General features: G+C 39.9%; 1 protein-coding gene across 2 annotated transcripts in view; it reads right to left on the bottom strand.

Annotated features, from left to right (window-relative positions):
- Positions 1-346: 346 nt before the first annotated feature.
- TGFBR3 (transforming growth factor beta receptor 3) overlaps positions 347-24,305 on the bottom strand; it is a 125,535-nt gene continuing 101,576 nt past the window's right edge. The window contains exons 9-17 of one of the 2 annotated variants that reach the window (XM_075039018.1): positions 23,555-23,880; positions 22,721-22,870; positions 20,809-20,940; positions 20,382-20,549; positions 17,369-17,668; positions 16,370-16,490; positions 12,437-12,472; positions 10,248-10,355; positions 347-4,111 (exon numbers count right to left, since the gene is read on the bottom strand). In XM_075039018.1, coding sequence (XP_074895119.1) covers positions 3,993-4,111; positions 10,248-10,355; positions 12,437-12,472; positions 16,370-16,490; positions 17,369-17,668; positions 20,382-20,549; positions 20,809-20,940; positions 22,721-22,870; positions 23,555-23,880 — 1,460 coding nt within the window. In that variant the 3' untranslated portion in view covers positions 347-3,992. The remainder of the gene's footprint in view (positions 4,112-10,247; positions 10,356-12,436; positions 12,473-16,369; positions 16,491-17,368; positions 17,669-20,381; positions 20,550-20,808; positions 20,941-22,720; positions 22,871-23,554; positions 23,881-24,305) is intronic. The other variant, XM_075039019.1, reaches the window with a different exon arrangement.

Below are 24,305 nucleotides of genomic sequence, written 5' to 3'. Positions count from 1 at the left end.
TGTGCTCAAGCCAGGCTTTGTGTAGGACAGGACTGAGGCTGTGTCTTGACAGGCAACAACTAAACGCCTGCAGGATCAGAGCTTTGGAGTTCAAATTAGAGTGAAGAACAGCAGCATTTAACCGAATTTATCTACTGGTTTCTCCAAGAAGCCACAATCCTGAGAAGCCAATGAAAGCCAATGGATAAAAGAACACAGAATGGAGGTGGTCACACAAAAGAAAATCCTGCCTTAACACACACAATTCCCACTGCCATTTACGGGACATGAGGACATGGCAGTGACACAGAACTTGATCTACTGCTGCTGGCTCCATACAACTTCAAATAAATGAATCACAGCATCATTTATTAATAAATTGATACATACTTTATTATGCACAAGAGACTAAGATGACATGACACTGTGGTTATCAAAACTGTACAACTGTGCATTTCCACAAGTCTCTGAAATACTGAATGTAATATGAAATACAAACAGGGTGTTCAGACTGGCCACAGGTATTAGCAAGTAAATTTCTCCCATTGTTTGATTTAAAAAAACATCTGGCATTTGGATCTTAAAGAAATGTCCTTATTTGTTCAAAGGTGAGAATACTGTGTTTGGAACTGGCAGCGAAGATCTGATAATGCTATGAACAACCCCACGAATGACAAACAACAACAACAGGGCAGAACAGTCACCTCACATGAAGGGCTGTCAGCACAACCAACAGTACAGTCTTCTTGTGAAGCATGAGGTAGATATACATAACAGAAAGAACAGTACATACAAGAGAGAAACGGTTAGAAAAGGGCAGGGGGAAGGTTACAATCATCGGCATCTACAGACATTTTGCAAATTCCATTTCCACGTGGAAAATGCTACAAAAATAGCCTAACACAGAAAGATCTGACTTCTTGAAACATGGATATAGTAATGTCCAAAACCAAATGCTGAAAAAGGTTAGAGTTAGTGATTAGACGATGCATGACACAACGAGCAGTCTGCTTTGGAGTTTAAGTACGTTACTAATAGCTTTTACAGACAGAAGGCGTCCCTCTTAAGACCAGTCCTCCCATTCTTATATAAGAAGTTCCTTCGCAGTCAATTCCATCACGCTGAAATTTACCACTGAGTCTGTCCCTCCAAAGCCCTGCTTTAAAGCCCTCCACCCGGACAGGAGTGTCTCGCTGGCCTTCCACACCCCACGGGTATCTGCCATGTGAAGTCCAGCATGGCAAGACCACGTTTCACAGAGGTGGGAACCAGTGGCTTTGTGGTTACACATTCAGGAGCTTGCCACACCACACACAGAAACTTGCAGTAGAGACAAACGGCTGCTATAAAGTAGAGCTTATAGGTATATCAGTACTCTGAACTGTAGGCAGCTTAACAGCTGCTGGAAAGTACTATACATTTTTGTAATAAAGCTATTAACTGGGAATTCCCGGGTTTGGTTTTCTCTCTCTATTGAAGCAGAAATGGCTGTTCCGTCTGCTAAGTAATTACATGTAGTTTTGGTAACCTCCAATAGACAATTAATTCAGATTGATTAAAATTTCTGAATTAAATAGCTGAGTACCCCAAGTTCAGTTAATTTAAACTGTATTTCAAATACAAGTCAACAAATCGAATCTTTGATCTTTATATATTTTTGGTTTATCCAACAGTAAATATAAATCTGTAAATTATTTTAAAATTAGAGGAAATTTTTGATAAAAAACATTGATAATGCAGCATGTTTCTCTCAAAAATATACAATTATCTATTTTACATAAAAGTTTTCAACCTGTCCATCCCAACAACCAAATCTAAAACCTCCTATGAGAAACTACTTAATAAAATTTCTGAGGAAGGAAAGGGTTAAAACAGGGTAAACAATTTACAAAATACGTAAATTTCACAGTAACTGAAATTAAACATTTCATATAGAGTAACTTACATTTATCTAAAACATTTAAATATATCTTTATACAGAATTTTAATGTAGTAAAATATAGCTATGATTGAATTAAAGACTCTAGTCTTCTTTGAAGACATCTTTAAAGACTTTACACATAGAATATGCTTATACAATACATTCTGCTGAAGGTTAGGCAAAGCGCTTTCTTTTCAACCACACAGGTAGCACATTCATCCTCCCAACACCTCGTAACAAAGCCAATCCTGCATACCCTTATGCATGGGGATAACTACACTCACATGACAATCCTCTCAATGTTACCAGGACTACTCATTGGCCTGATAACATAAAACACTTTTCATATGTATAACTCTATACACTGATAATCTGCATGGACTCTGAGAATAGCTATAAGGTGTAGAGTTGAGCATGTGCTTGTACTAGCAAGGAGCATGCGTGTAGTTACTCATATGCACAAATGTTTGCAGGATTAGTAACAGATTTGATTTAAAGTGAGTAATATTCCACCTGATCCTGGGCACTTACATCTATTGCATATCTTGCACTTCGACCATCCTGGCATCAGCAAGGCACAAGTGTAGAAACAGCAAAAGAAACCTGCAGCTCAGACTTCAGAGCAGACTATCACTCTAGTGTAATGAATTCCCTTCTCCTCTTGCAGAGCACAGGTAACCTTCGCTAAAATTAATGAAAGTTACTCATCTCATTTTTAGAGGAAAACAATGCTCATTTTTCCTCAAAGGAGAAGGATCAGTAGAACACATTACAATTACAAAGTGGCAACTTAACAGTCAAACAATTACAGATTAAAAGTGTCCTTCTTTTCATTTGGCATCGATTTGAAGGTCAAGATATGGCAATGACACTAAAAAAAATACTGTGACAATTAGTACCTTTCTGCCATTTCCATATTCCGACACTACTTTGGGACCATCCAATTGCAATGTTCACAAACAACTGCACAACTATCTTAAGAGAATAGCTTCATTTTGATAGGCAGTATTCTGCACAAACAACAGGCTCTACTGTACATTCTTTCTGCCCTCAAAACCATCTCTTATTTCAAAGGGAATCTGGGTTAGCTAAAGGATTAGAACCAAATTACCTTTTTTATCTCCTCTATCTACTTATTATAAACTTGAGACAGTTGGGGGTTTTTTTAATATATATATATATGCATTATATATTTTACATATGGAAGGAACACTGAGCTCATTTCCCCATTGTTAAAGTGGTAAGTTAAGCTCTGTATACTTAGGTACACATCTATTTGCACAAAGACATTGCCATTAACGGTACACACACATCTATGTTAGTGCATAAGACCATTACTTGTCTTAACATTTGTGTGTGCCTGTATTTGGTATAGTAGATTAAAAAAAAAAAATCTCATTAAAGAGCTTTGGCCCAGAGAAGAAGAAAGGGAATGTTAGAGTGTGCTCTTCTCCCATTAGCTAATCAAAGCATATTAAAACAAAAATACCTGGAAGAAACCTGAAGCTGCAAACACAACAGGAAAGCAAATGAAATGCTGTAGCTGTAAGCTTAACAAAACGAAGGTTACTCAAAAGTGGCTAAACATAGCTGAAGTAATAAAATGTTATTAACCAAAGAGATCTGACCTCGAGGCTTTCTTGCTTAGACCGAAGATCATCTTTGTTCTGCTTATCTTGTTCAATTCCCTTAATGAATACCTTGTGTCAATGAGAAGGTTTAGGGAAAGAAAAAAGTCATATAGACAAAGCAGCATTTTTCCAAACTGGCATAGATTTCACATTGAGGGCCCTTGGACCCCTAGAACAGGTTGCAGTACTGTAAAATTAGTAGCTTTGTCACATGTAGCATAACATGCTATAGAAGATCCAACAGGCTGTGTTTACCCATGCATTGTGTGCACATAAACACACTCACACACACAGTGGCTTCCCCAAAAGAAAATCAGTCTTTTTTTTTTTTCCTGTAGAAAAATTCCTCCTCCTTCTTTCAAAAGCAACCAAACCAATCCTTTTAACTTCAAAAATGTCCACGCACAGTCTTTTGAACCCATGCGCTCCTATGTTGCTCCTCAGCTGTGTTCCCCCTGGAGTTAGGTTGCACTGCTGCTAGAGCAGGGGGTGCTCTGTGTGCTGCCAATGCTGTGCGCTGCACTGCTGTTCTCAGAGGCTGGCGGGGACGTAGGGACCTGCTGTCTTCCTGCTGTTTCCCCTGAGGGAAAGGAGAGAAAAAGTGGGGTCGGGACAAGGGAAATTGAAAATGTTAGTTGTCATAGAAAACAATAATCCATTCCTTCCCAGTCTTCCTCTTCTGGTGGTTTGTATTTGCATGCAATGAATATCTGGGGTGACAGACCTCAGAGTACTGTTGAAAATGTTGCGAGACTTTGGCACCTTAGCATTGCTATGCACATGGGGAAAATAATACTGCTGTTTTCTTAAGCATTTTAAAAGGAGGTGATGTAAACTGTCAAGATAGACACCGTCCACCTTCTGTTGCCAGCTGTCACTCAAATGGGTCTCGTTACATGACTCAGACCAATTTATAGCTTTGCTGTTTCACGGAAAAAGGCCAATGAAAAGTACGCTTTAGTTTTAATGCCAGTTTATAGAGCAGCATATTTACTAAAAGTGGAGCTGAAGACAATGTTCTTCAATCAGCTGGATGCCACATATCCCGAGACGTGGCCGGTTTTCTTCGTGTAGAAAAACAGCAGGTTACCCTGCAAGCTTGACTTGAGTTGCTCCAAATATAACATGCAGGAAGCTCCCCTATAGCTACCACAGTACACGTAGCACTTCTAACCTGTAGCGAGAACAAGTCTCACCATTTCTTGTTAATTATTTACTGATGATAAATTAAAAGCCCTTTGTTATTTGGATTGCCAAATCAAGTGCTAGGAGTTAAAGCCAGATTTACGGCTCCTGATAAACACTAGATCTTTGTCTGCTCTCCTCACACCCCTTCTGCACCTGTGGCTGGGATCCTACGGAAAAAATCCAGCTCTCAACTAGCATGGAAGTAAAAATTGCACCATTATACCCAAAAGATCATAATGAGGCCATGTAGGAAATGGTAACTGTGGCATTTTTTAAGTTACAGTGCTCAAATTTGCAACCCTAGCAATATCACAAAATAGGCTCTTCAAAACAGACGGCAAGACTAAGTTTGTGTAACGTACACCGCAGCTGCCCCCTTCCTTGAACTCCTCTCTCAGGATGCAAACCTGTGATCTCAGCACAGTAACACGGACAGACTGCTGCTGCTTGAGCTGCAGACCAACCATGGCAGCCAGCACCAGCACGGCTGCTTTCCCAGCAAAGGAGCAAGACGGAAGTGTTTTGCTGGATCATGGGCAGGAACGACTGGGAAAAATCAAAGGCTGGTACATCTCCTGCCTCATGAGTTCATAGTGACGCAGATCTCCCTGCTTCACCTTGCCCTAGGGTATCTGAAACCCGATGCCATGGGCCGCGTCTGCAGAGTCCAATTTTTCTTCCCTGCTCAGGATTTGACCGCAGCGATTGTTGCTTCAGCGACAGGCTGAAGGCTGGAGGCACAGCCTGCATCCAGAGGGTTACAGAGCAGGGACGAGCCAGCTTCCTCCCACAGGAGCTGCTCTGGCACATCCCCATGCCCTGTGTGCTGCTGCCCAGCTGCCAGAGCCCCGAGCTCCTCGGGAATGCGGCCGCGGAGGAAGCGTGCCTTTAACGCTTTGTGTCTCGGACCAAAAAATGTCCTGCCATAGGCTGCTCAGCATTCAGAGGTCTGCTACAAACAAAGGAGATCTGAGGATTTCTCACAGCAGAGGTTGCAAGTGCTCTTCGTAATGGAAACCAGCAGGCTCGCTGCTAGCTCACGCTGCAGCCACAGCTGTAAATGCACGTAAGGCCCAAGACACACAGCTCTTGCCTTACACCCCACTGGTCTAGGAATGGGGAGGAAAGAAGGGACGGGACAGGACAGAAAAGCAACAAACTAAAAAAAGCCACTAAACCACTTCACCCAGGAGGCCAATGAAATATTTAAAAAGAGGGTGAGGATCTCGCTCTTGAATCCAGCACTCCGTCCAGCATTTACTCTTGTGAGCAGATTTTGAGTCTCTTTTTCCCAGTGTAAGAAATAAGTACGTGGCTCGTCCACGAGCAGCGGATTTCTGCTCACACGCAGCAGGTCAGAGTCTACCCCCAGCCGTCTGCAAATAAACCGAGTTTCAGCTCTACCTTGCACTGGAAGCGGCTTTGCAGCCCATCAGAATAAACTGTATCAAATCAATGTCTGTGTCATGGTGCGGCAAAAGCTTTCCTAAGCCTTGTTTGGATGCCTTCCCCTCCCAACTCGCTCCCTTCTCCTGCAGTTGTTTGTGTACAAGTCTTCCTTCCTTTTGTGCCACAGGATATATTTACGAAGGCCGTGATAAGCAAACCCCCTTCCATTAAAACAAAACAAGCGAAGACAAGCATTCATCAGAAACCAGCCAGCCGGCGAAGCCCTGCCCCGGCAGCGCATGGCGAAGCCGCCGCAGCCGCGCAGGGAACGGCGGGCGCTGCGCTCCCCCAGCGGGGCCCCCGGCCCCCGCGCCCTCCCGCCGGCTCTCCTCGCAGCTCCGCCGTCACCCATTTTACAAACCGCATGATCACGCACGGCTTTGCGTCAGCCTCAGCACGTCAATACAATCTGTATGCATTTACCCAGAAATTCATTTATAAGCTAAACACATGTTGTTTTTATTTTATGGCAGAGCGACAACCGCAGTGCCGGAGTCCCCGGGCAAGCCCAACAGCTCGCTCTACTCCTCCCGGCTCCTCTGGAAAGCGTCTTAGGAGGCACCTTCCCTTCGCTTTGGGATGGGAGCCCCCTTCCCTCTGCTGTGACACAATTGCCTCTGCAGCACCTCATTTCTAGAGCATAATCAGCACCTCTGATCAACAAGTGGTCCTGGTGTAACAATAACAAATTCTCAGTGTCCTCAGGGAAAAAAGATCCAAATCGCAGGGATGTTATGAACACAGTGTAGCAACTACATCTGGACTGGCTGGTTTTTCCTGCGTTTTATTTCCTCAACACCTAGCTAATCTGTAGTGGAGTTTTTTTTTAAAGAATATTCATGAAAAGGATGTAAAGAAATGTAAACTATCACTGAAGAGGTGTTCCCATCTGTCTTTTTTGTGTAAACAGCTTCATGGACCTCATGTTACTGAACCAGAACTGCTCAAAATGGACATGTCTCATCTATTGACGGTAAACAAGCTTCTACCCATCTGAATGAGACAACATGCACTTTATTATTCACACTTAGGAAAGCTGCCAGTTGTACTCCCTGTCCAGGAAGTCTGAATGTTTGCTTTTCTATCTCCATTTGCCAAATATAATTGGTTGCTATGTCAGTTTATTTTAAATCAGATCCCATAAAAAAGGGAGAAGTGGGGGAGGAGGAACGCTTTTAACTGCTCAGATTTTGGAACATTTTATCCTCTTAACTTGCAACACTGCCCGGAGAAGGAAAGCACGCTTTCTAAGAGAATGAAGCAACTGATGTTCTCTGCTAAACCAGTCTCATTAACTAATCAGACTTGTGCATGTCCCTTCCTAAACATTATCCCTATTAAGACATATTACATTGATAGATACTTCTATGGTTAAATTTTAAAGGGTTTCTGTACCCACGCACACTGCAAAATTTTTGCTTCTTCATAAGACACCCAGGTAAACTGGGTTAATTGTGGCAAATGTCTGCTACTTTCTGTTGTTCTTGGGTCCTCTCCAGGCAGGACCAACACTGCTGTGGAAAGCTTTCAGCCACCTTTCACATCCTTTAACTGACTTCAGAAAGGATCAAAAGTATGGAGTCCTTTTGCAGAAAAGTCAGCTAAAATTCCTCCTCTGCTATAATCCTAGCTTCTCCTCTCTCTTCCCCTACTACCTGTGTATCTTAGGACATCTGTACTCCATGTTGAAATTTCAGAGAATTTAGAGTATTCTAAAGTACAATTTTGATGCTTTGGCATGCTTTTCATGACTGGAATCAGCAAAAGCCCTACATGAAAAAAATTCAACAATCCTTGCTCAATACTTGGAGATGAAATTCTACTTATTTTGTAGTTCTTTTCTACTATCAATTGTTTGAGGTTTTAATGTTAACGGCCTATCAAGATGAACATGAGAGCTCATTCATGTAAAGCCTTCTCCATGCTAGAACAAGTCTGCCAGTAGAAACATACTGATAAAAGCGTATCGGCAAACCTTCTTATTACTGGCAAAAAGGTGGCCTTTTTCTGTATTGCATATAGCACAACAGCAACAAAAACACCTTACTTCATACATGCCAAGCTGCCATTCTCCACCAGCAGTAGCTTTTGTCCATGCTCTGAGTATCACCAAAACACAGTTGTAGAACAAACTCGTATTTTCCAGCCTTTGGTCTAAATCATGTGTTAGAAACCCAGTGCTACTTGCAACAAAATGTGGTACTTCAGAACACAATTCAGCAATGCATGAATTCTCTAATGGCAAAATACAGCCACTGTGTAGATTATCTTTTTTTTTTCCTCCTTATTTTAATAAAAGTCTGCAGACAGCTCTAAAATATTTCCACTGCAGCTGGATTATCTTGTCTGCCACAGCAGTTGTCCTCTAAGAGACTGCCCCTGCCAGAGCATTCACTGCACTCTGCTGCCCTCTCCACTACTTATACGTGGTCACTACGACTGATGTACTTTGTTAATGTAATTCTTTTAATGGGATTGGTCCAAATCCTGTTGTGGCTGAAGGATTTATCATGTTGGCTTCCCAGTGTTCCTTGACTACTGACACACAACATGCGTCTATAGATGGTTCAGCATACAAAGAGAGATTGAACTTCCACAAATGCAGGACTAACAATATTAACTTAACAACTGTTTTAATTTTTTGTTAATAAAGGCTACATATTTGGAAATTACCTTCTTAACTTACACATTTACTCATTGAAATTGCACTTACTTTTCTTCCACAATGTTTCAGTAGTATATGAAGCAGAATTATACTATTTATACCTGTTATCACAACCTTTACATTTTCCACATTTGCCTCAATTCCAAACAAGCTTCATGCACAGCTGATGCATTGAGAAGTATTAAACTGCTTATACAAAGTTGTACTGCCAACTGGAAAAAAAACACTTCCCCCCAAATTAACAAAAGCTCCTGGGTCTTAATATTTACAGAAGCTCTGACCCGACAGGGCTGGATTCTCACTGCTAAATAGCTTCCATGAAATTTTAGATGCCAAAAAACCCCTGCAGTGGGCTATGGGAGCATTCCAGTACTCCAGAGCTGCACAGGTTTGGAGCAATTGACCTCACATTCTCCCCACCTCCCAGAGATCTTTGTAAGGTCTTGCGAGGTCAAAAGTGGAAATAGCTGGGAGTCCATCATGCTGTAGGGATCTTGAGATATCCCATAATCCACAAGCAGCCAAGGTCAGATGCTGCAAATTGAGGCCCCATCAGTGTCCAGTCTTTGTCTGTACCACCTTGCAGATTACATGCAACAGCAAGCTCCCAAAACTCACTCTTCCAATACAGTCTTGGATTTCTGCTAACTTAGTTTAGTATGGAAAAAAATTCTGAGGAGATACTGAAAAATTATCTATGCCTAAAGGCTGCACCAATTCAGGCACACTCCTGGTTATTTGGTTGGACACAATTAAGTGAGATTACATATAACTTCTACCAATTTAGTGTCGCAGTTAAAGAATGGGGGAATAAATAATTGGGGCAAAAATTCTATGTAATCAAAAAATTCTATGTAATCAAGGCCCAAGGAACGTTATATTCAGAATATGTCCATGTAAATAAAGCATTCTTTTAGGCATTTGGCCCACTCCTTGTACCGATCACATCACATTCACAGTCACATCAGCTTAATTTAGAAACTGCAGAAAATTTTTAAAAAAGGAGTATGGGCACCAAAAGGGATCCATTAACTGAAATGTTAACTAAATTTGAAATACAGAGATGCTACTGCTGATAATGCACAAGCCAGGAATACTCAGTTTCACTCACGTCCCAGCTGAGTTTTCAAGATTTGCATTTAAAATTATTTTAGCAAATTTTAAATCATGTTCATCATATATAACACCTCCCTTTAGGGAAGGGCGGGTATCAATCTGCTGATACACACCAACAGGGTCATGGAAGGAGTTGCTGGAAAACACCCTAGCAAGAACAGAGAGTGAGGAAAAAGAAGTCCAGGACAGCTGGGCCCCCTGCCCCCTCCCCCTTCCTCCCACCTTGCAAGAGTTCAGATCACACTGCATTTCCTGTGGCATGATTTGCACCAAGGTCTGTAAGAGCGCTCATACTTACCTGTGTGAGAGTAGATAAACCAGAGTGCTCCTGTTAGCAGGGCTCCAATTACAAATGCCGCAAAGGCAATGCCCACGACAGTCAGTGTGTCCAGACCATAGAACACAGCTACAAAGGTAAACACACACAATAAGGACTTTTTACCTTCAGTTGCAAATACTGCTTTACGAAAATTCACCCCTACACTTTCATGGAAAAGTTTTTTAAAAATTCAGAGTTAATTAAGCACCATTTTAAGGAACACACTAGCAGATTTGCATGAAGGAAATAAAAGTGATGCTTTCAGAGACTGGCTTCAGTCCAAGCAACTGTTCCACATCACAAAGCAAAGCCCCAGCTCAGCACACCCAAATCTGGAAAACATTGCAAAAATTAAGCATTTTTGGTTGGCTGTTAATAACTTGCTTTCAATTAAATATCCATTTATCTTAAAAATGTCTTATAAAAAGGCTGAGATTTTTGGCAAAAGATACTTTTCATTTCAATGCGTTAACATTCAAGCAAACTTTCCCCTACATCTCCTGCAAGTTCAGTCTGAAATCTAGGTGGAGAACGGAACTGCTGTTAAGAGGGAAGAGATGCCAGCAAAAAGTCAGCGAAAACATAAATAGAAACAATTGTTTTTCACATTTGGCAATGCTTTCAATAACTGAAATTAATTCCAGAACATAAAAATAGAACCACACACACACACAAATCACTTTCTAGGGGAGAGGCCCTTTTGCAGTACCATTTCAAGGGTAACAGCATCTGGTTCCTGGATGTATTTCCCCCCAACATTAACCATCCAAACAGAGAAACTTTCAGCTTTTGTGTTTTTCTTTTTGGTGATTAGAAATACTTAAAAAAAACCCCAACCAACCAACCAAATCACTCTTTTAGCAATCATTTGGGGAAATTTCTTCTTACAAAATTGAATTCTAGTTTCAGTATTTTTAATGTCTCCCAGTGCACAAAATGGCTTAGCCCAATGAATAACATTTTACTGACTAAGCTGGCCAGGAAATGAGCTGACTGGACCTTCTCTGTAGTATCCTTCAGTGGAATTTCAGCTCTCAAAACACAACCAACACCCTCACTTTACATATTCCTGCATCCAGCAGATGTCCCTATGAACATCCCCCAGCCCAACAGCTCCTGAGATCCTAAGGGCCATTCCCCTTTTCCCCTTTTGACAAATGTCTTCTCCAGCAGTTCCTGTTGGCAAGGGCCTTCAGGACCCATTTCTGGGTGCCTGCGAGCAAGTCTGCAAATGCAACTCCTGACAGACAGTGGCTTAGAAGGTTTTTCTCCCATTTCTTCTATGACACTATTTCTGATTCCTTTGGACACATCTGGTCATTTTAAATAAAAACTGAAAAGACTCTCCTAAACTCAACTATTTTTTCCACAAGGCACTAGCCAGTGTCCTTTCCTCTTAGGAGGAAACTTAGTGGAGAGGAAAAAGTCACATGGAGACTGAAGTGGCAGGAGCATAATTTCTCACTCCCCTTGCTATTTTGAGCAAATTTAGTCCCAAAGACACAGGGACAGGTGTAGAGGAAAAACCCTTCTTTGCACTTCCTCTTCTCATCTTCCCTTTTCTCCATTCATTCTTGGTTTTGGCTACAAATCATCTTCACCTTCCTGTTTACTATTGTCTTCTAGTCCTGCTTCCCTCCTTTTCTCCCCTTCGTGGATCAGTAATTGACCCTGGTTAGTTCACTATGCCAAGACAACAAAAAACCCAAAGAAATTAATCTGTATCAAGTCAGTAATCTCATCTACAGCATGACCTGTAACTGCTGGTGCCAAAGTAACTGGCCAGCTGCAGTGCAGGGTAGGAGTGAGGCTTGGAGTAGGACACAGGAGCTCCATAAGATGGCCTTGCTGCTAAAACCCTAGTATTGGGAAGCAGTGGCCTCAGCAGAGAAGGGGGAAATAAAACACACACATCAGCAAATGAAACTGCTAAGGCTGAGAATCTTGATATCTTCCCAAATTTGATTTTCACATACACAAGAGGTCAGCTCTTCTCTCTAAATGCCAATGGGAATCTCTCAATCAGCAATACAGTCAGAATTCTGTTCTGTCCCAGAATTTAAGACACACACACTCTCAGAAAGCTTGAAGATAATTTTCTTCATTGATCTAACACTTTCTAGACAAAAGTTTAAGGCTTAAAAGAGATTGGTTTAAGAGTCACTTACGTTGCTGTCTCACATTTGGCTTTGGAAGGGAAGGATCTAATTTAAAAAAACAAAACACAAAACCCACAAAACATTAATCACAGTTCCACATACAGCCTACAAACTATGTAAGCAACCTTCAGGATCTGATCTGACAGAAAGACATTAATTATAATTTTTACAAACAAGGAACTTCAGGAAAACAAGCCTGAATTCAATAATCTTGCTCAGCTTAGAAAAATTCTATTCATATATTGATCATTTCTCAGGGGAACTTATCTACAGTGTAGTTGATGCTTCATATATTTTGCTGGCAAGTACACTGCAACCTTTCCCACCCAGATGTCATCAGGTCTGACCCACAGTAACTCTGGTTATCCCTATGTGGAGGTCTTGAAGAGCACGGATTGCAAAGGCTGTTTTAAGGTGATTACATTCATCTGATTAGTCACTAATCACAAACATGAGATAACAGCATGCTAAATCACAAGAAAAAAAAAATCAAACACTGCTATCACCTCTAAGGAAAAGTCAGTATTATGGCATGATACACACTGCTTTGTCCAAATTGCATGAGTATGTGTTAATTTACACATTTTCCTGAGTCTTGCTTAGTATTCTGTCTTGGAAGTTTGGTGGGTTTTTTGTTTTGTTTTGTTTTCTAATTATATATAGGAAATAAAAGATCATAGCTATTATATCAAAGCTATTATTCTTGGCAAGAATATCAAATATCATCATCATTATCAGCATGTAACAGAAAGAGACAAGTAAACATATGTGAAAAAATGAAGAATTTTCCCTTATGAACTGGCTTCTCTTATCTTTCTCCAAGAATGCCACCTCAAGCAGAAGAGCCAGAGATTCTGGCTTCAGACCTGATGACCTGTTTGGTTAGCTGCAGTTTGCTTCTGGATTGGCCAGTAACCTAGGGATCTCATTTAAATTCTGGCATATCTGAGTGTGTTCAGTGCAACAGCTGTACAAGGATTTGATAAGACAGTGTCCCAATACTTGTTTTTGTATCTTTAGCAACTGAAAAAAAAAAGTTTAACTGCTATGTAAACATAACGGCTCAAAAATACTGAAAATAAATAAATTTATTTATTTAAAGTATTCTTAAACTGAGACTATGCTTCTAACTTCTAGAACCCAAATGGCAGCACTAAACTGCCAGCAATAGCCTATAAGATCATTAGACTCTGAGACACATGTGGCAACAATATCCAAAAAAGTATTTTTTTCTTAAACTGCATTATTGTCACTTGTTCCAACACACGAGTATCTCTTCCAGATCACTCTTGGCAGGATGGTAGGAAACAGGTGAAACAGTAGTAGGAAGCAGGTGAGGACATAGAGGGGTGGGTGTGTGCATGCACAAATAAGCTGGAAAGTCATCAAGCGCACATAACAGCAAAAGCATAACTGAATGTAAGATTTGTGAGGAGGGCTGGACTGAAACCAAGGAGCATTGAGCAGTACAAACATGGGTAAGGGCACTATCAGATTGTTCAAACACTCCACTAGCATATTCCAAGTGCCAAGAAAATGCCTTCTGAGCTGACGGGAGAATGAATTTTCTTCCATGCTTATTCTGTCATTGGCCTCTCTACAGAGAACATAAAGCCTGGTAATTAATGATAGGCTGTGTAGCCCATTATCAATTCTCCCCAGCCACCCAGTTCTTACATGTATTTTAATGTGGTTTGCTCAGAGCAACACAGAAGCAGTGGGAATCCTTGAGGTCCAGGAAAAGCATCTAATTTAAAAACATCAGCAGCTAACCTTTAGAAATTATCATGATTTTCTATACCTTTGTAGGATAGAGGCATTTATGCTGCTCACTTGACCTCCTTTCTATGACCTGTTTCCTTTTGCTGTAGAAATAATAATCTAAAGTTTCCACACTTAGCAAAAATCTGAACAATGACATTGGTAGATCGTTTCAACAGAAGAACATGTATTTCCTAGCATTTAAATGGCCACCCATACGCCTTTCACTGAAGTGGGGGAGAGCGTATATGAAATGCAGGAATGCAAAGGGAAAGAAATGTGGCATGGAGTTAGGTTTTAGACACTTCCATTGGGATCTACTGCAATAATGTAGGCAACTGAGCTTGTAAATAACAAAATTAGGAGGGGAGGAAGAGTTATTCTCATTTAGATATACAGTTGTGATTTCTATTACAGTCAATGACAGCCATAAGCTTATGTCTGAAGAAAAAAAGACGACACCTTTGCAATGACCAACTTGTTCTGACTTTTGAAATGTCAAGTGCATGATTTCTACATTTGGCTTGGAGAGCAGATCCAATGACAGTAACTCACATAACATGGTTTACAACAATGAAGGCTGGCCTGTTCATGTGAAAGAAAATTAAGAACATGACCTCCAAGATGTAAATTCTCCTGTTCAGTAATGCGACATAATTCCTTCTCCAAATCTTAGGTTCACGTATTGGCCAACAACGGCATTTGGCTTTTAGAAAGGAGCTGCTTGATTCACTGCAGAACAACTGCATACCAACAAAGCTACGTTGTTAATGTGCCACTTTGCATTATGTCTGAAAGCTGCGATATGCTGGGGAGATTTCCACCAAACATCCCACAATTAGACTAAATCACCCACAATGCAACAAAATACTCTATCACAGTGTTGTCTTGTAACTAATCTTTATAAATTTAGCTCATCTTTGCACACTAAGACCTTGTGCCTCTGACAAAGACAACATTCTGAGTCCAGCCTGCGACAGGAGCTGCGCACAATGCTCCACACATTGGAAGGGCAAGAGAGCTCAGAGTACAAGTCTGTTTATTGAAAGCTGAACTTCAGTTGCAGGATTTACTCATTCCCAATAGAGTAACCACTGAAAAAAATGAGATCTTTGCAAAGAGTGCAGAATCAGGCCCAAAGCACAGTTTTAATTGTACCACGCCAACAGATCAAATACTTGCCTTTAATTCATAGTGGATTTGATCTTTATTAACAAATTTGTAAAAAAAACCCCAAAACTAAACATGAGCTGACTTGCAGAGTTAAAGAGAAACAGTTGTTGCTCATGTCCCCTAGCAATACTGTATGGTGCTTTAAATTGTTCAAAGACTAAAAAGCACACACTATACAAGAGGTTAGAGGACTTCTGATCCCCAACCTTTTGATACTCCTGAAAAAGCTTTCCAAAGGTCAAACAGCCTTTGGACACAATTGGAAGATTTTGATGAGCACGTGAAGCCACTGAAGCTTCTGATTAAACTCCCATGCTAATACAAAAAGAAAAGATAATGCACATATTTTCTTCTATGAATGCATCAAAACATGACTGATGCTGTTGTCAGAAGAATTCACTAAGAAAAAACAGTTGCTAGCCACACACGTGTTTTTTTCCATAAAGATTACATAATCAAACAAGTCCCACCAAAGTAGAGCTAAAATACCTTTGTGCATCTCATCTGTTGCTCTTAATAGTTTAACAGTCTAATGACTGTCTCTCCAGTGGCCACCCTTTTGCTTAACAAACTTATCAGGCTTTAGTGTCCTCAATACTTACCAATTCCATTGTTGTTATTCCCAAATATATATATTTACAAGCACAATAAAGAAATGATACAACAGGGAGCAGAGCACTGCCTTTGATCTCTGGGCAACAAGAAGTTGCTGGAAGTGCTATATTCATATTTCTGAAACCCGTATTATTGTCTAGTATGGTATTCCTTTCTCAATGCCTGGCAAAACTACATGTCCAGAGATCAATAAAGACAGTTAAAAAAGGGTAATGAACTGCCATGATGATTGCTGCCAGGGAAATGTCTAAACAAATAACATCTTACAAACACAGTATCACCACAAGATTATACAATGCCACATACTTGGAGTACTCCCTCATTTCAAGCGGTTGTACATTACACAATATAATATATATAGTTTTATTAAACAGTTCAAGCTCGTTTTCATACCTTCTGGTTTTCCTTCATGTGTTATTACAACAAGGGGCTTGGTGAAGGTTTTCTTGTTGTGCATCATGGCCAAGATCATATTCACATTGAGAGAGGTGCAAGCTTCATCAGGAGGAATGCACTGCGAGTGGAAAAACGAGTGTGTGAGGTCAGAGAGTGACCCGTCTGCCAGGACAGCTGTGCTAGCTGCACAGTTGCCTCATCATCAGTTTTATCCTATATTATTTACCAAAAAAGGAGGAGAAGCTCCAAACAACCCGTCTGTAATGTACTGGCAAAGGTAATATTTAGCTGTGCTTCAGGACACAACCTTTGCCTTCATTAAGGATCCTCTAATCTTTACGAGAGTGTCACAATTGAAACTAAATGGTAGTAATTATTTTATTTTAGGATAAATGTTTTTTAAAAAATCCAGTAGCCAAAACTGTAGCCACCAACACATGTGTTGATCAACAATGACAAATCATCTTAAAAAAAAATAATACATTTCAAGGGGGATGTGCATAAACCCCAAAGTGAAAATAAATTCCAAATTCTTAGAACACATTCTTGAACAACTAATTTACAGCTATTTCCATTAGATATAAAGCAAAATTTGGCAATTCTCTTTTGTAACAAAATTTGGCAATTTTCTTTTGTAACAATCAGATTTCAATATTAGCTGATACGATGCATGTCTTTGGAAACTAAAGCTAACATAGTTTGCACTTTGGATATGGATGTGATGTGGGTAGCAAAGATAAATCTGAACCACTTGTGTAATAAATAGCAATTTCTATTTATCCCATATAACCATCTAATGAAATTTAAACAGAAACTGTAAATTATGCAGTCAAAGTGCAGAGTATCATAACTCTTACCTATTAAAAGTTTTGAGCCTAGAGATATCACGTCACTACATTGATTCCACAGAAAACTGTTTATTCACTTCAAAGTTCAGATAAAAAAAAATCATATTTTTACCTAAATTAGAAGTTTATACTTTAATAAATTACTTACCTTTGGCAGTCCTTGAGCATCTTTGTCTTTATTTGTACACAAAGTCAACTCACAGTGAAGAAAGAGCAGTGAGATGTTGAACATTGGTTTAAAAACAAAGCTAAATCTTTTTTTGTCCTTCTGTGCATGTGGTATCGGAAAGTTCACCTTCTCAATGCTGTAGAATTTAACAGATTCATCTTTAGGACAAATGTTTTCTATAATGGTGTAGTCAGACATTCTATCTGGATTTGAAAATGGGGAAACAAAGCATGTTTGAATGGCAAAGCCCAAGGATCTGTCAGCTTTAGTCACAGACACCTGCATTAAAAAGAAAGAGATAGTAAGATCTCAGAAATGACATTTTTAGTTCACATTTCATTAATATTTTCAAAAATTTTTTAAGCAGTTTTCCAGTGCCACTTCCAATCTGAACTATTTTGAAGGCTAAACGTTAAGGATAGACTGTCAAACTGAGAGACAGAAAATCTGTGCTTTCAAAACCAGCAGCTGTTTAATAGCATAACTGTGCATAAATACAGCAATCCCTTATCTTTCCAAAAGCAGATGAAAAACCCAGTCTGGATCAGACACGTAATTAATGACTGTGACTGCCACCTGAAATGGTGCTCCTTCCCTTAGATACACAGGCTATAACAGAGCTGTATGAAAGTCAATTACTAATTCCATGTCTTTGTATCTGTTTGAAACTTTAATGAAAAAGAAAAAATAAAAGCAGGAGACACAACAGAGAACCCACCCCCAGCCAGGATAGGAATGCAGAGGCAGAGAGGAGGTCATGGTCTGATGTGTGGGTGGCATTCCTAGACTGGAGGAGCAGAGAAGCCTCCTAAAAAGCTGTAATTTCTTGTGAAATGATCCTTTTAGTTTATTGTAAGTCTGAAATTCATATTCTTTTATGAGAAATAATTAAGACTGCAAGCTTCCAGGGCACTGATGTTATTCAGCTGGACTGGAATACAGACAACAAATGCTACAGAATAATTAGGAAAAAAATTTAGATGGAATTTGTAACAAACTAAGCGTGTTGCTCTTAATAAACAACATAAGCGTTGTGCCTAACCATTAAAACTGCCTGATGAAAACAGTTCCACAAGAAATATATTTCCTTTTTAGAAGAAATGTGCCTTAAATGTGTACTTAATCTATATGTGCTGCATGTATATTTAAGGAAGAGCCTGCCAAATTTTCCTGTGGTCTATACAGAAATTTTTGGATGCTACGAGTTGCGCAGTGAATAAAGGCATTTCTCATTTCTTCCTCTCCTTTACGTGAGCAGCAATCAAATTAGAGATGAAGGGATATGCTGAAGCATCTAAGCAAGAAAGACTATCTTCTAAAAAGAACTGAAATAAAGACTGATGAATGAAAGTCAAGACACCAACAGGTAAACAAGTTAATGGTGTAAACTAGTTAAAAAAGCAGTTACAGCACGGAGGACAGGCATACTACAGCATCATGAAACACCATCAGGTAAATAAAAGGATGAATGGTATCTCAAGGAAAGAAGAGAACTACTGGAGAAAGGTGAGCCCAAAATATGAGAAAATGACAGCAGAGAACAAAATAAAAAAAAGCCAAAAGATTCCAATGCAAAAAAACATTTTTAGCAGAGAAGGAAAAGGGAGATAAAGAGTTCTTACAGATTATGACCTAAGCAATTTATTGACCAAAAACCCTCAAATATATTTGTTAATAACAAAAGCAAAACAGAAGCAAAAATGAAAAAAAATAAAAATCTGTCAGCTAAAAATGGAGTCACAGAAGTTCAAAACTGATACAGATTTTCCATGGTGCAAGAAAGAGAAACAGCAAACAAAGGCTTCTGCCAGGATAGGTGATGAAGAAATCAGAACATCCGTCTAAATAAACAGCTCCAGAACCAGATAAATCCAGAGGGCTCGGAGTCAGGGGGATTCATCCCAGATCGCTGAAAGAAGCAGCTGGTTTTATCCAAATGAAAAAAATAATGTGTCTTATAAACATATTAACTCAGCATGACACACTTCTTTTTTTTGCTTCAACTGTCTTAAGTACTTTTCACCAGGTAGAGAATGAGGAAGAGACACAACACAGTGAAATAATGAAGAAAACTGCACCAATGTCAAATGGGCCACTGTGCTTATCATGTGTAACGTGGGCTCACAAAGAGGAACTAACTTGGGCAAGGCAAACATGACACAGCACTGCTTCAGTCAATAAACTCATTTTCCCAGTCTTATAAGCCCATAGCTCACCACTCCTGATTTACTCATCTATAAACTGGCGATACCACTTCATTGCCAATGTTGTATTTATTAAAGCCTGCTGTTACCTGAAAAATGCAAAATTCTATTCACGTGACTGTCTCTAGAAATACTAACTGTATTGGTTTGAAATTCTCCAGATTTCATAAGCAACTTTGCAACACATGGAAATATTACCAGGTCCAAAATGCGCCTGAAGTCAGGTGTATGTGGCTGTTGACTTTGCTGGTCTTATTTATCTAAAGCTGTTAGATCTCTCATGTGACAGCATTCAAAAGGATTGTAACTGGTGTTTGTAAGCGGATCAGAGAGAAATCAGAATCTACACTAACTTTGTAACCCAAGAACACCAGCATATGGAAGACAGACACTTGTAATCATTTTTTGCATGTCTACATCTTTCAGATGAGGTTCAGCCATATTACCCAATAAAATCAACCCTGAAGTCTTCATCAGGAAATGCCAGTTCAGAGCAAGAGCTGAGAGACCACTTTAAGTTCTGCACAGAAAAGCAGATTTGGCAAGAATGACCAATTTACCTTGCAGTTAAATTCATCTATTTTGTAGGAACCCTTTGGTTTTGACTCAAAACATTGTCCTGCTTCTTACCCCACAGTTTCTGTTCCCTACAGTCACTGAAGTACCTACCTGTCTGCCTAAAGCAACTGCACAACGAGACCTCTCAATGGACAAAACCAGATTTGGCTTAGTTGCACAGCCTTGCAAAATGTTTCCTTTTAATTTGAAAGCCTTTTTCAGTTCATTACCTCTACATATACTGGCCCATTCTCAGCAACAGAGAAGAGTCCTTGGGAGGGAGCAAGGAACAGATCTGTTTTGTACAGCTCCATGTTGAAGGTCACATTGGTGATGTGTGGTTCAGGAGGCCAGAACATGCCTCTGTCATCCTCTGGCTGGTGCAGCGTGCAATTAAACTGAAATGAAAAAAACCAACACAATAACATCCTGAGTCAGGAGTGGTAGCTGGATAAGGACAAATTTGGAGTCTACAATAGGAGCCCACCCATGTTCCATCTACTTAGTGCAAATCTTCAACAGGGTCACAAGAACTAGAATTGAGAAGAAATGTGTTAAAAGACAAATCAATTGCTATACAATTAATATAATTTATGTGAAGTGCCTATTACGATAGGCATTTCTCTATTGTCAGGTGCAAATCTGAGAGTAACATACCGCTATTTCAGGCGAGCTTGAGAAAGCAACATCTCCCTCATCAGCATCCCCTGGAAATCCATTATCACCCGATTCCATGTCATCATCATCAAAGCCACTGCTTTCAGCTGGTGATGACAGCTGAATGACAATCTGCACAAAAGGTATTGCAAACGCATAAAATTAGGTGATAACTGAGCATTCTCTCTTCATGCTTATCATTTTCTTCTCTCTTCAGAGCAATGCAAAGGCCAAAAAAAGTGCACCAGCTAAGCAGATGGTGAAAGCACATCTTAAACAGCCTTGAGCTGAGCATGTAAGATATGTAGGCTATATTTAGAGAACGCCCCTTAGTTTTTTTCCAGAATTCAGAGCCAGCAAAGATACCAGTCTGGGTGCTGGTGTCTGAATGAGCAGCCTAGCATTTCCATTCTATTTCTGGTATTTCTATAACCAACACTGAAACAAGAAATGGCTTTCTAAAGTGATTTTTTGCAACTTACAGTTTTCCTCAATGCACTCATGGAAAATCACTGGAGGTGTTAGGGTCATTAAAGGACTTTCTCTTCTGTCATTTGTGTATTTTTTTCAGAGATGTACACCCAAAAACATGATCTCCCTTTCTTCAATTCTTCCCTTGTTTTTCTCTGAATTTCTACTGAATTCCCCCCCCTCGCACACTTCTCCATTTCTTCACCTGAAAATTCCTGGTTTTGTTTCCTAATGTTCTGCACTCTGCTTCTGTATGCCCCGTGGCTCCTCAGCTAGTCACCTCCCTTCCAGGACTTCATCTTTGTTTTCTTGGACATAGAGCAACTGCTAAGTGACACATACCCTCTTTGAGACTCCACTGCATGGTGTTTATTTTTTAGGAGAAATGCTCCCAAATTCTGAAAGATACCATACATGATTTGGAGTTTAAGTGAGTAGTCAAGACTATTAAAAGACATGATGGAGAAAGGAAAGGAGGCAAATACCCATTTTCATTTGGACCATAATAGAATATAGGGACAATGACAGTATTTAGCTCCAAACACGTGCTATTCTGTAGTTTGGAGATGTTTCTATCCACAGTCTTGGTTTGGGATTGTTTCTAAAGTTAGGTGCTACAGACTTGCCAGTATAGAACGGTTTAAACTAGGCAAGGTCAGATCAGATTGCCTTAGCTGTGTTTGGGTTGGACCACAGGCTTTCCATCATTTGCCAAGGTTACTTGTATGTACTGGAAAGCTCAGCAAGAGAAACGTGTCATTACTTTCCAACCCAGATTAGCTGCGCTGTACTCAAGCTCATAAGCTCAGCCAGTCTAGAGGTGGTCGCTTAGAATCTAACTGGCTTCCTTATCATCGTCACTCATATGCAAGTACTCAAGAGTCCCTTCATCATGTACATCAACTGATAACAAATATGAATCCATTATAAGAGAGAAGCATGCACAGATAATGTCTTTTCTTCACATTTTGAAAGCCTTTTTCACACACAATTTTGGAAGAAAAAATTTCACTTAAAGTAATTCAGCAAATGAATTAAACGGTGTTGCTTCGTGCAATTACAGAACTTGATTCCTATTCCTCCTTACAGCCATGTAGTACTGCTTAGGTATGGGTACATCAAAGCTGCATAGAGAAAGCTGGTGCAACTTCTCTGAGATTGGTACAGATGGTCCCCAAAGTGCAGCCATGCAGTTTTGTAAAAGTATGTAACTCCAACTCCTCCTTTTTCCTTTGGGATATTATCTGACCACAAGAGCACACTGAATGTGCAGCCTTCATAACTCCTTGAATACAGGGACTGTAGCTGCAACTAGGTTTGAGCTAGACAGGAAAAGATCAGGATGCCTCCTTTTTGCTCAGACTAAAGCTAACTACAATGGCTTCCTTGTGCCACTATGATGTGCAGTGCAGAAGGCGGCTCCTCTTTGTAAAATACTCACAGAGTTAAAATAAACAATCTTGTTCAAGATATATGCTGTCCGAGTCCCGCATTTGTTCAGCAAAGACTCCAAAATGAAATGGGTACCATTCATCTTGGCTTTGCAAGAGTGATCCAGCAGCGAGAGTTCTGTCCTTGTGTAGCCGCTAGCCTGAAACAAAGGCGCTTTGTAAGTGGCTGAAACACAATTGTGTTAGGCTCTTGCCTAAAGTGCAGCTCAGAATACTGTTCATGGCTGCTGATAGGAGAAAGTGAAATTCATTGTACTGACATCCAGGGAAGGTCACTCTCAAAATGCTGTTATACATGACAGACAGGGAATAAATGTAACACAGAACAAAGAAAACAACAGGTTCATTATTAATCTCCTGATTAACAATGCTGACTCTGTTTGGTCTGAAATGAGCTAAAAATGCTGTCTGTATCAGACTCTTTTCCACAATGCAAATGGACACAAGCAACCTGTCGCTGGTAGATGGTAAAGACAGATCTATTCAGGTCTCACACAGCTATCAAAAGCAGCTTCTTTGTACTTTGGAGATTAAAAACTCAGACTGATGGTTGACTACAGTAATTTTTTGACAGAACCGACCCTACAAAGCTTTAATCAGAAATCCCTCTACAAACTACTGGATTGTTGGGAAGAGGAAACATGATCCTGAGTTACGGCAAAGAACGTACAGTTACAGCATAGTTTCCCCACCAAACTATTTTTTGGGGGGTTGGGTGGTGATGGCTGTAGATCTTAGAATGTTTATTTTTTCAATCAAAATACAAATAAAATGGTCTGCCCCAAAAAACCTGCCCAACTTTGAGAATAAGAGATCACACCAACCTGCAAAGAGTCTTTTTCTACAGCTACTGTCATGACTTTGTCATCACACTTTATTGACAGGGCCACATCAGCACTGCCCTGAACCTCTTCAGGTTCTTTATGTTTTGAGAGGGAATGTTCAAAGTCATGATTTATTAATGTATCCACTGAATCCCTGGGCGGGAAAATGCCTTCTCCCACTGTGTCATGTCTTCCTCTGTTAATGTGAAAAGGAAAAGTCAGGCCATCACTTAATGCAGGATTCTTTGGGGCAGGCAGTGGGTTAGCACCCAGCAATTCCGTCAGCTCTGGAGGAAGGGAATGGTCTTCTTCATCATTCATCTCTTCTAAAAAAAAAAAAAAAAAAAAAAAGAACATTAGGTTATTAGATATTTTTCCTAAAATTATCCAGAACTAATCATTTTTATACAAAAAAATATTATCCAGAATGGAAGCACTTGAAGGACAGTACTTTTCAGGTAACTAGCCACAATTCCTCCACTAAGGATTTAGTTGTTACTGAGGCATCTAATACTGGTATATTTAGTCCCTGCTAGAAATCTGCCTCACTAAGACTTGAAAATAAACTTTGAGGAATGGGCCTATTATATGCAAAAGGCAACCACAGAGGTAAAAGAAACATCACATTCAGCAAATACACTATTTTAGTGCTGCTGAAATAGCATAAGTGCAAATCACTGGGTGAAATTCTTCCACTACCTGCCTCATCACAAATTCAGTCACTCCACTGTTGTGGAAGTACTTACATAAC

Source organism: Buteo buteo, chromosome 10 (genome assembly GCF_964188355.1).
Source record: "Buteo buteo chromosome 10, bButBut1.hap1.1, whole genome shotgun sequence".
In the NCBI taxonomy this organism is placed as follows: Eukaryota; Metazoa; Chordata; class Aves; order Accipitriformes; family Accipitridae; genus Buteo; species Buteo buteo.
Note: the sequence above shows the minus strand (reverse complement) of the source record. Positions and strands in the feature narration are given on the sequence as shown.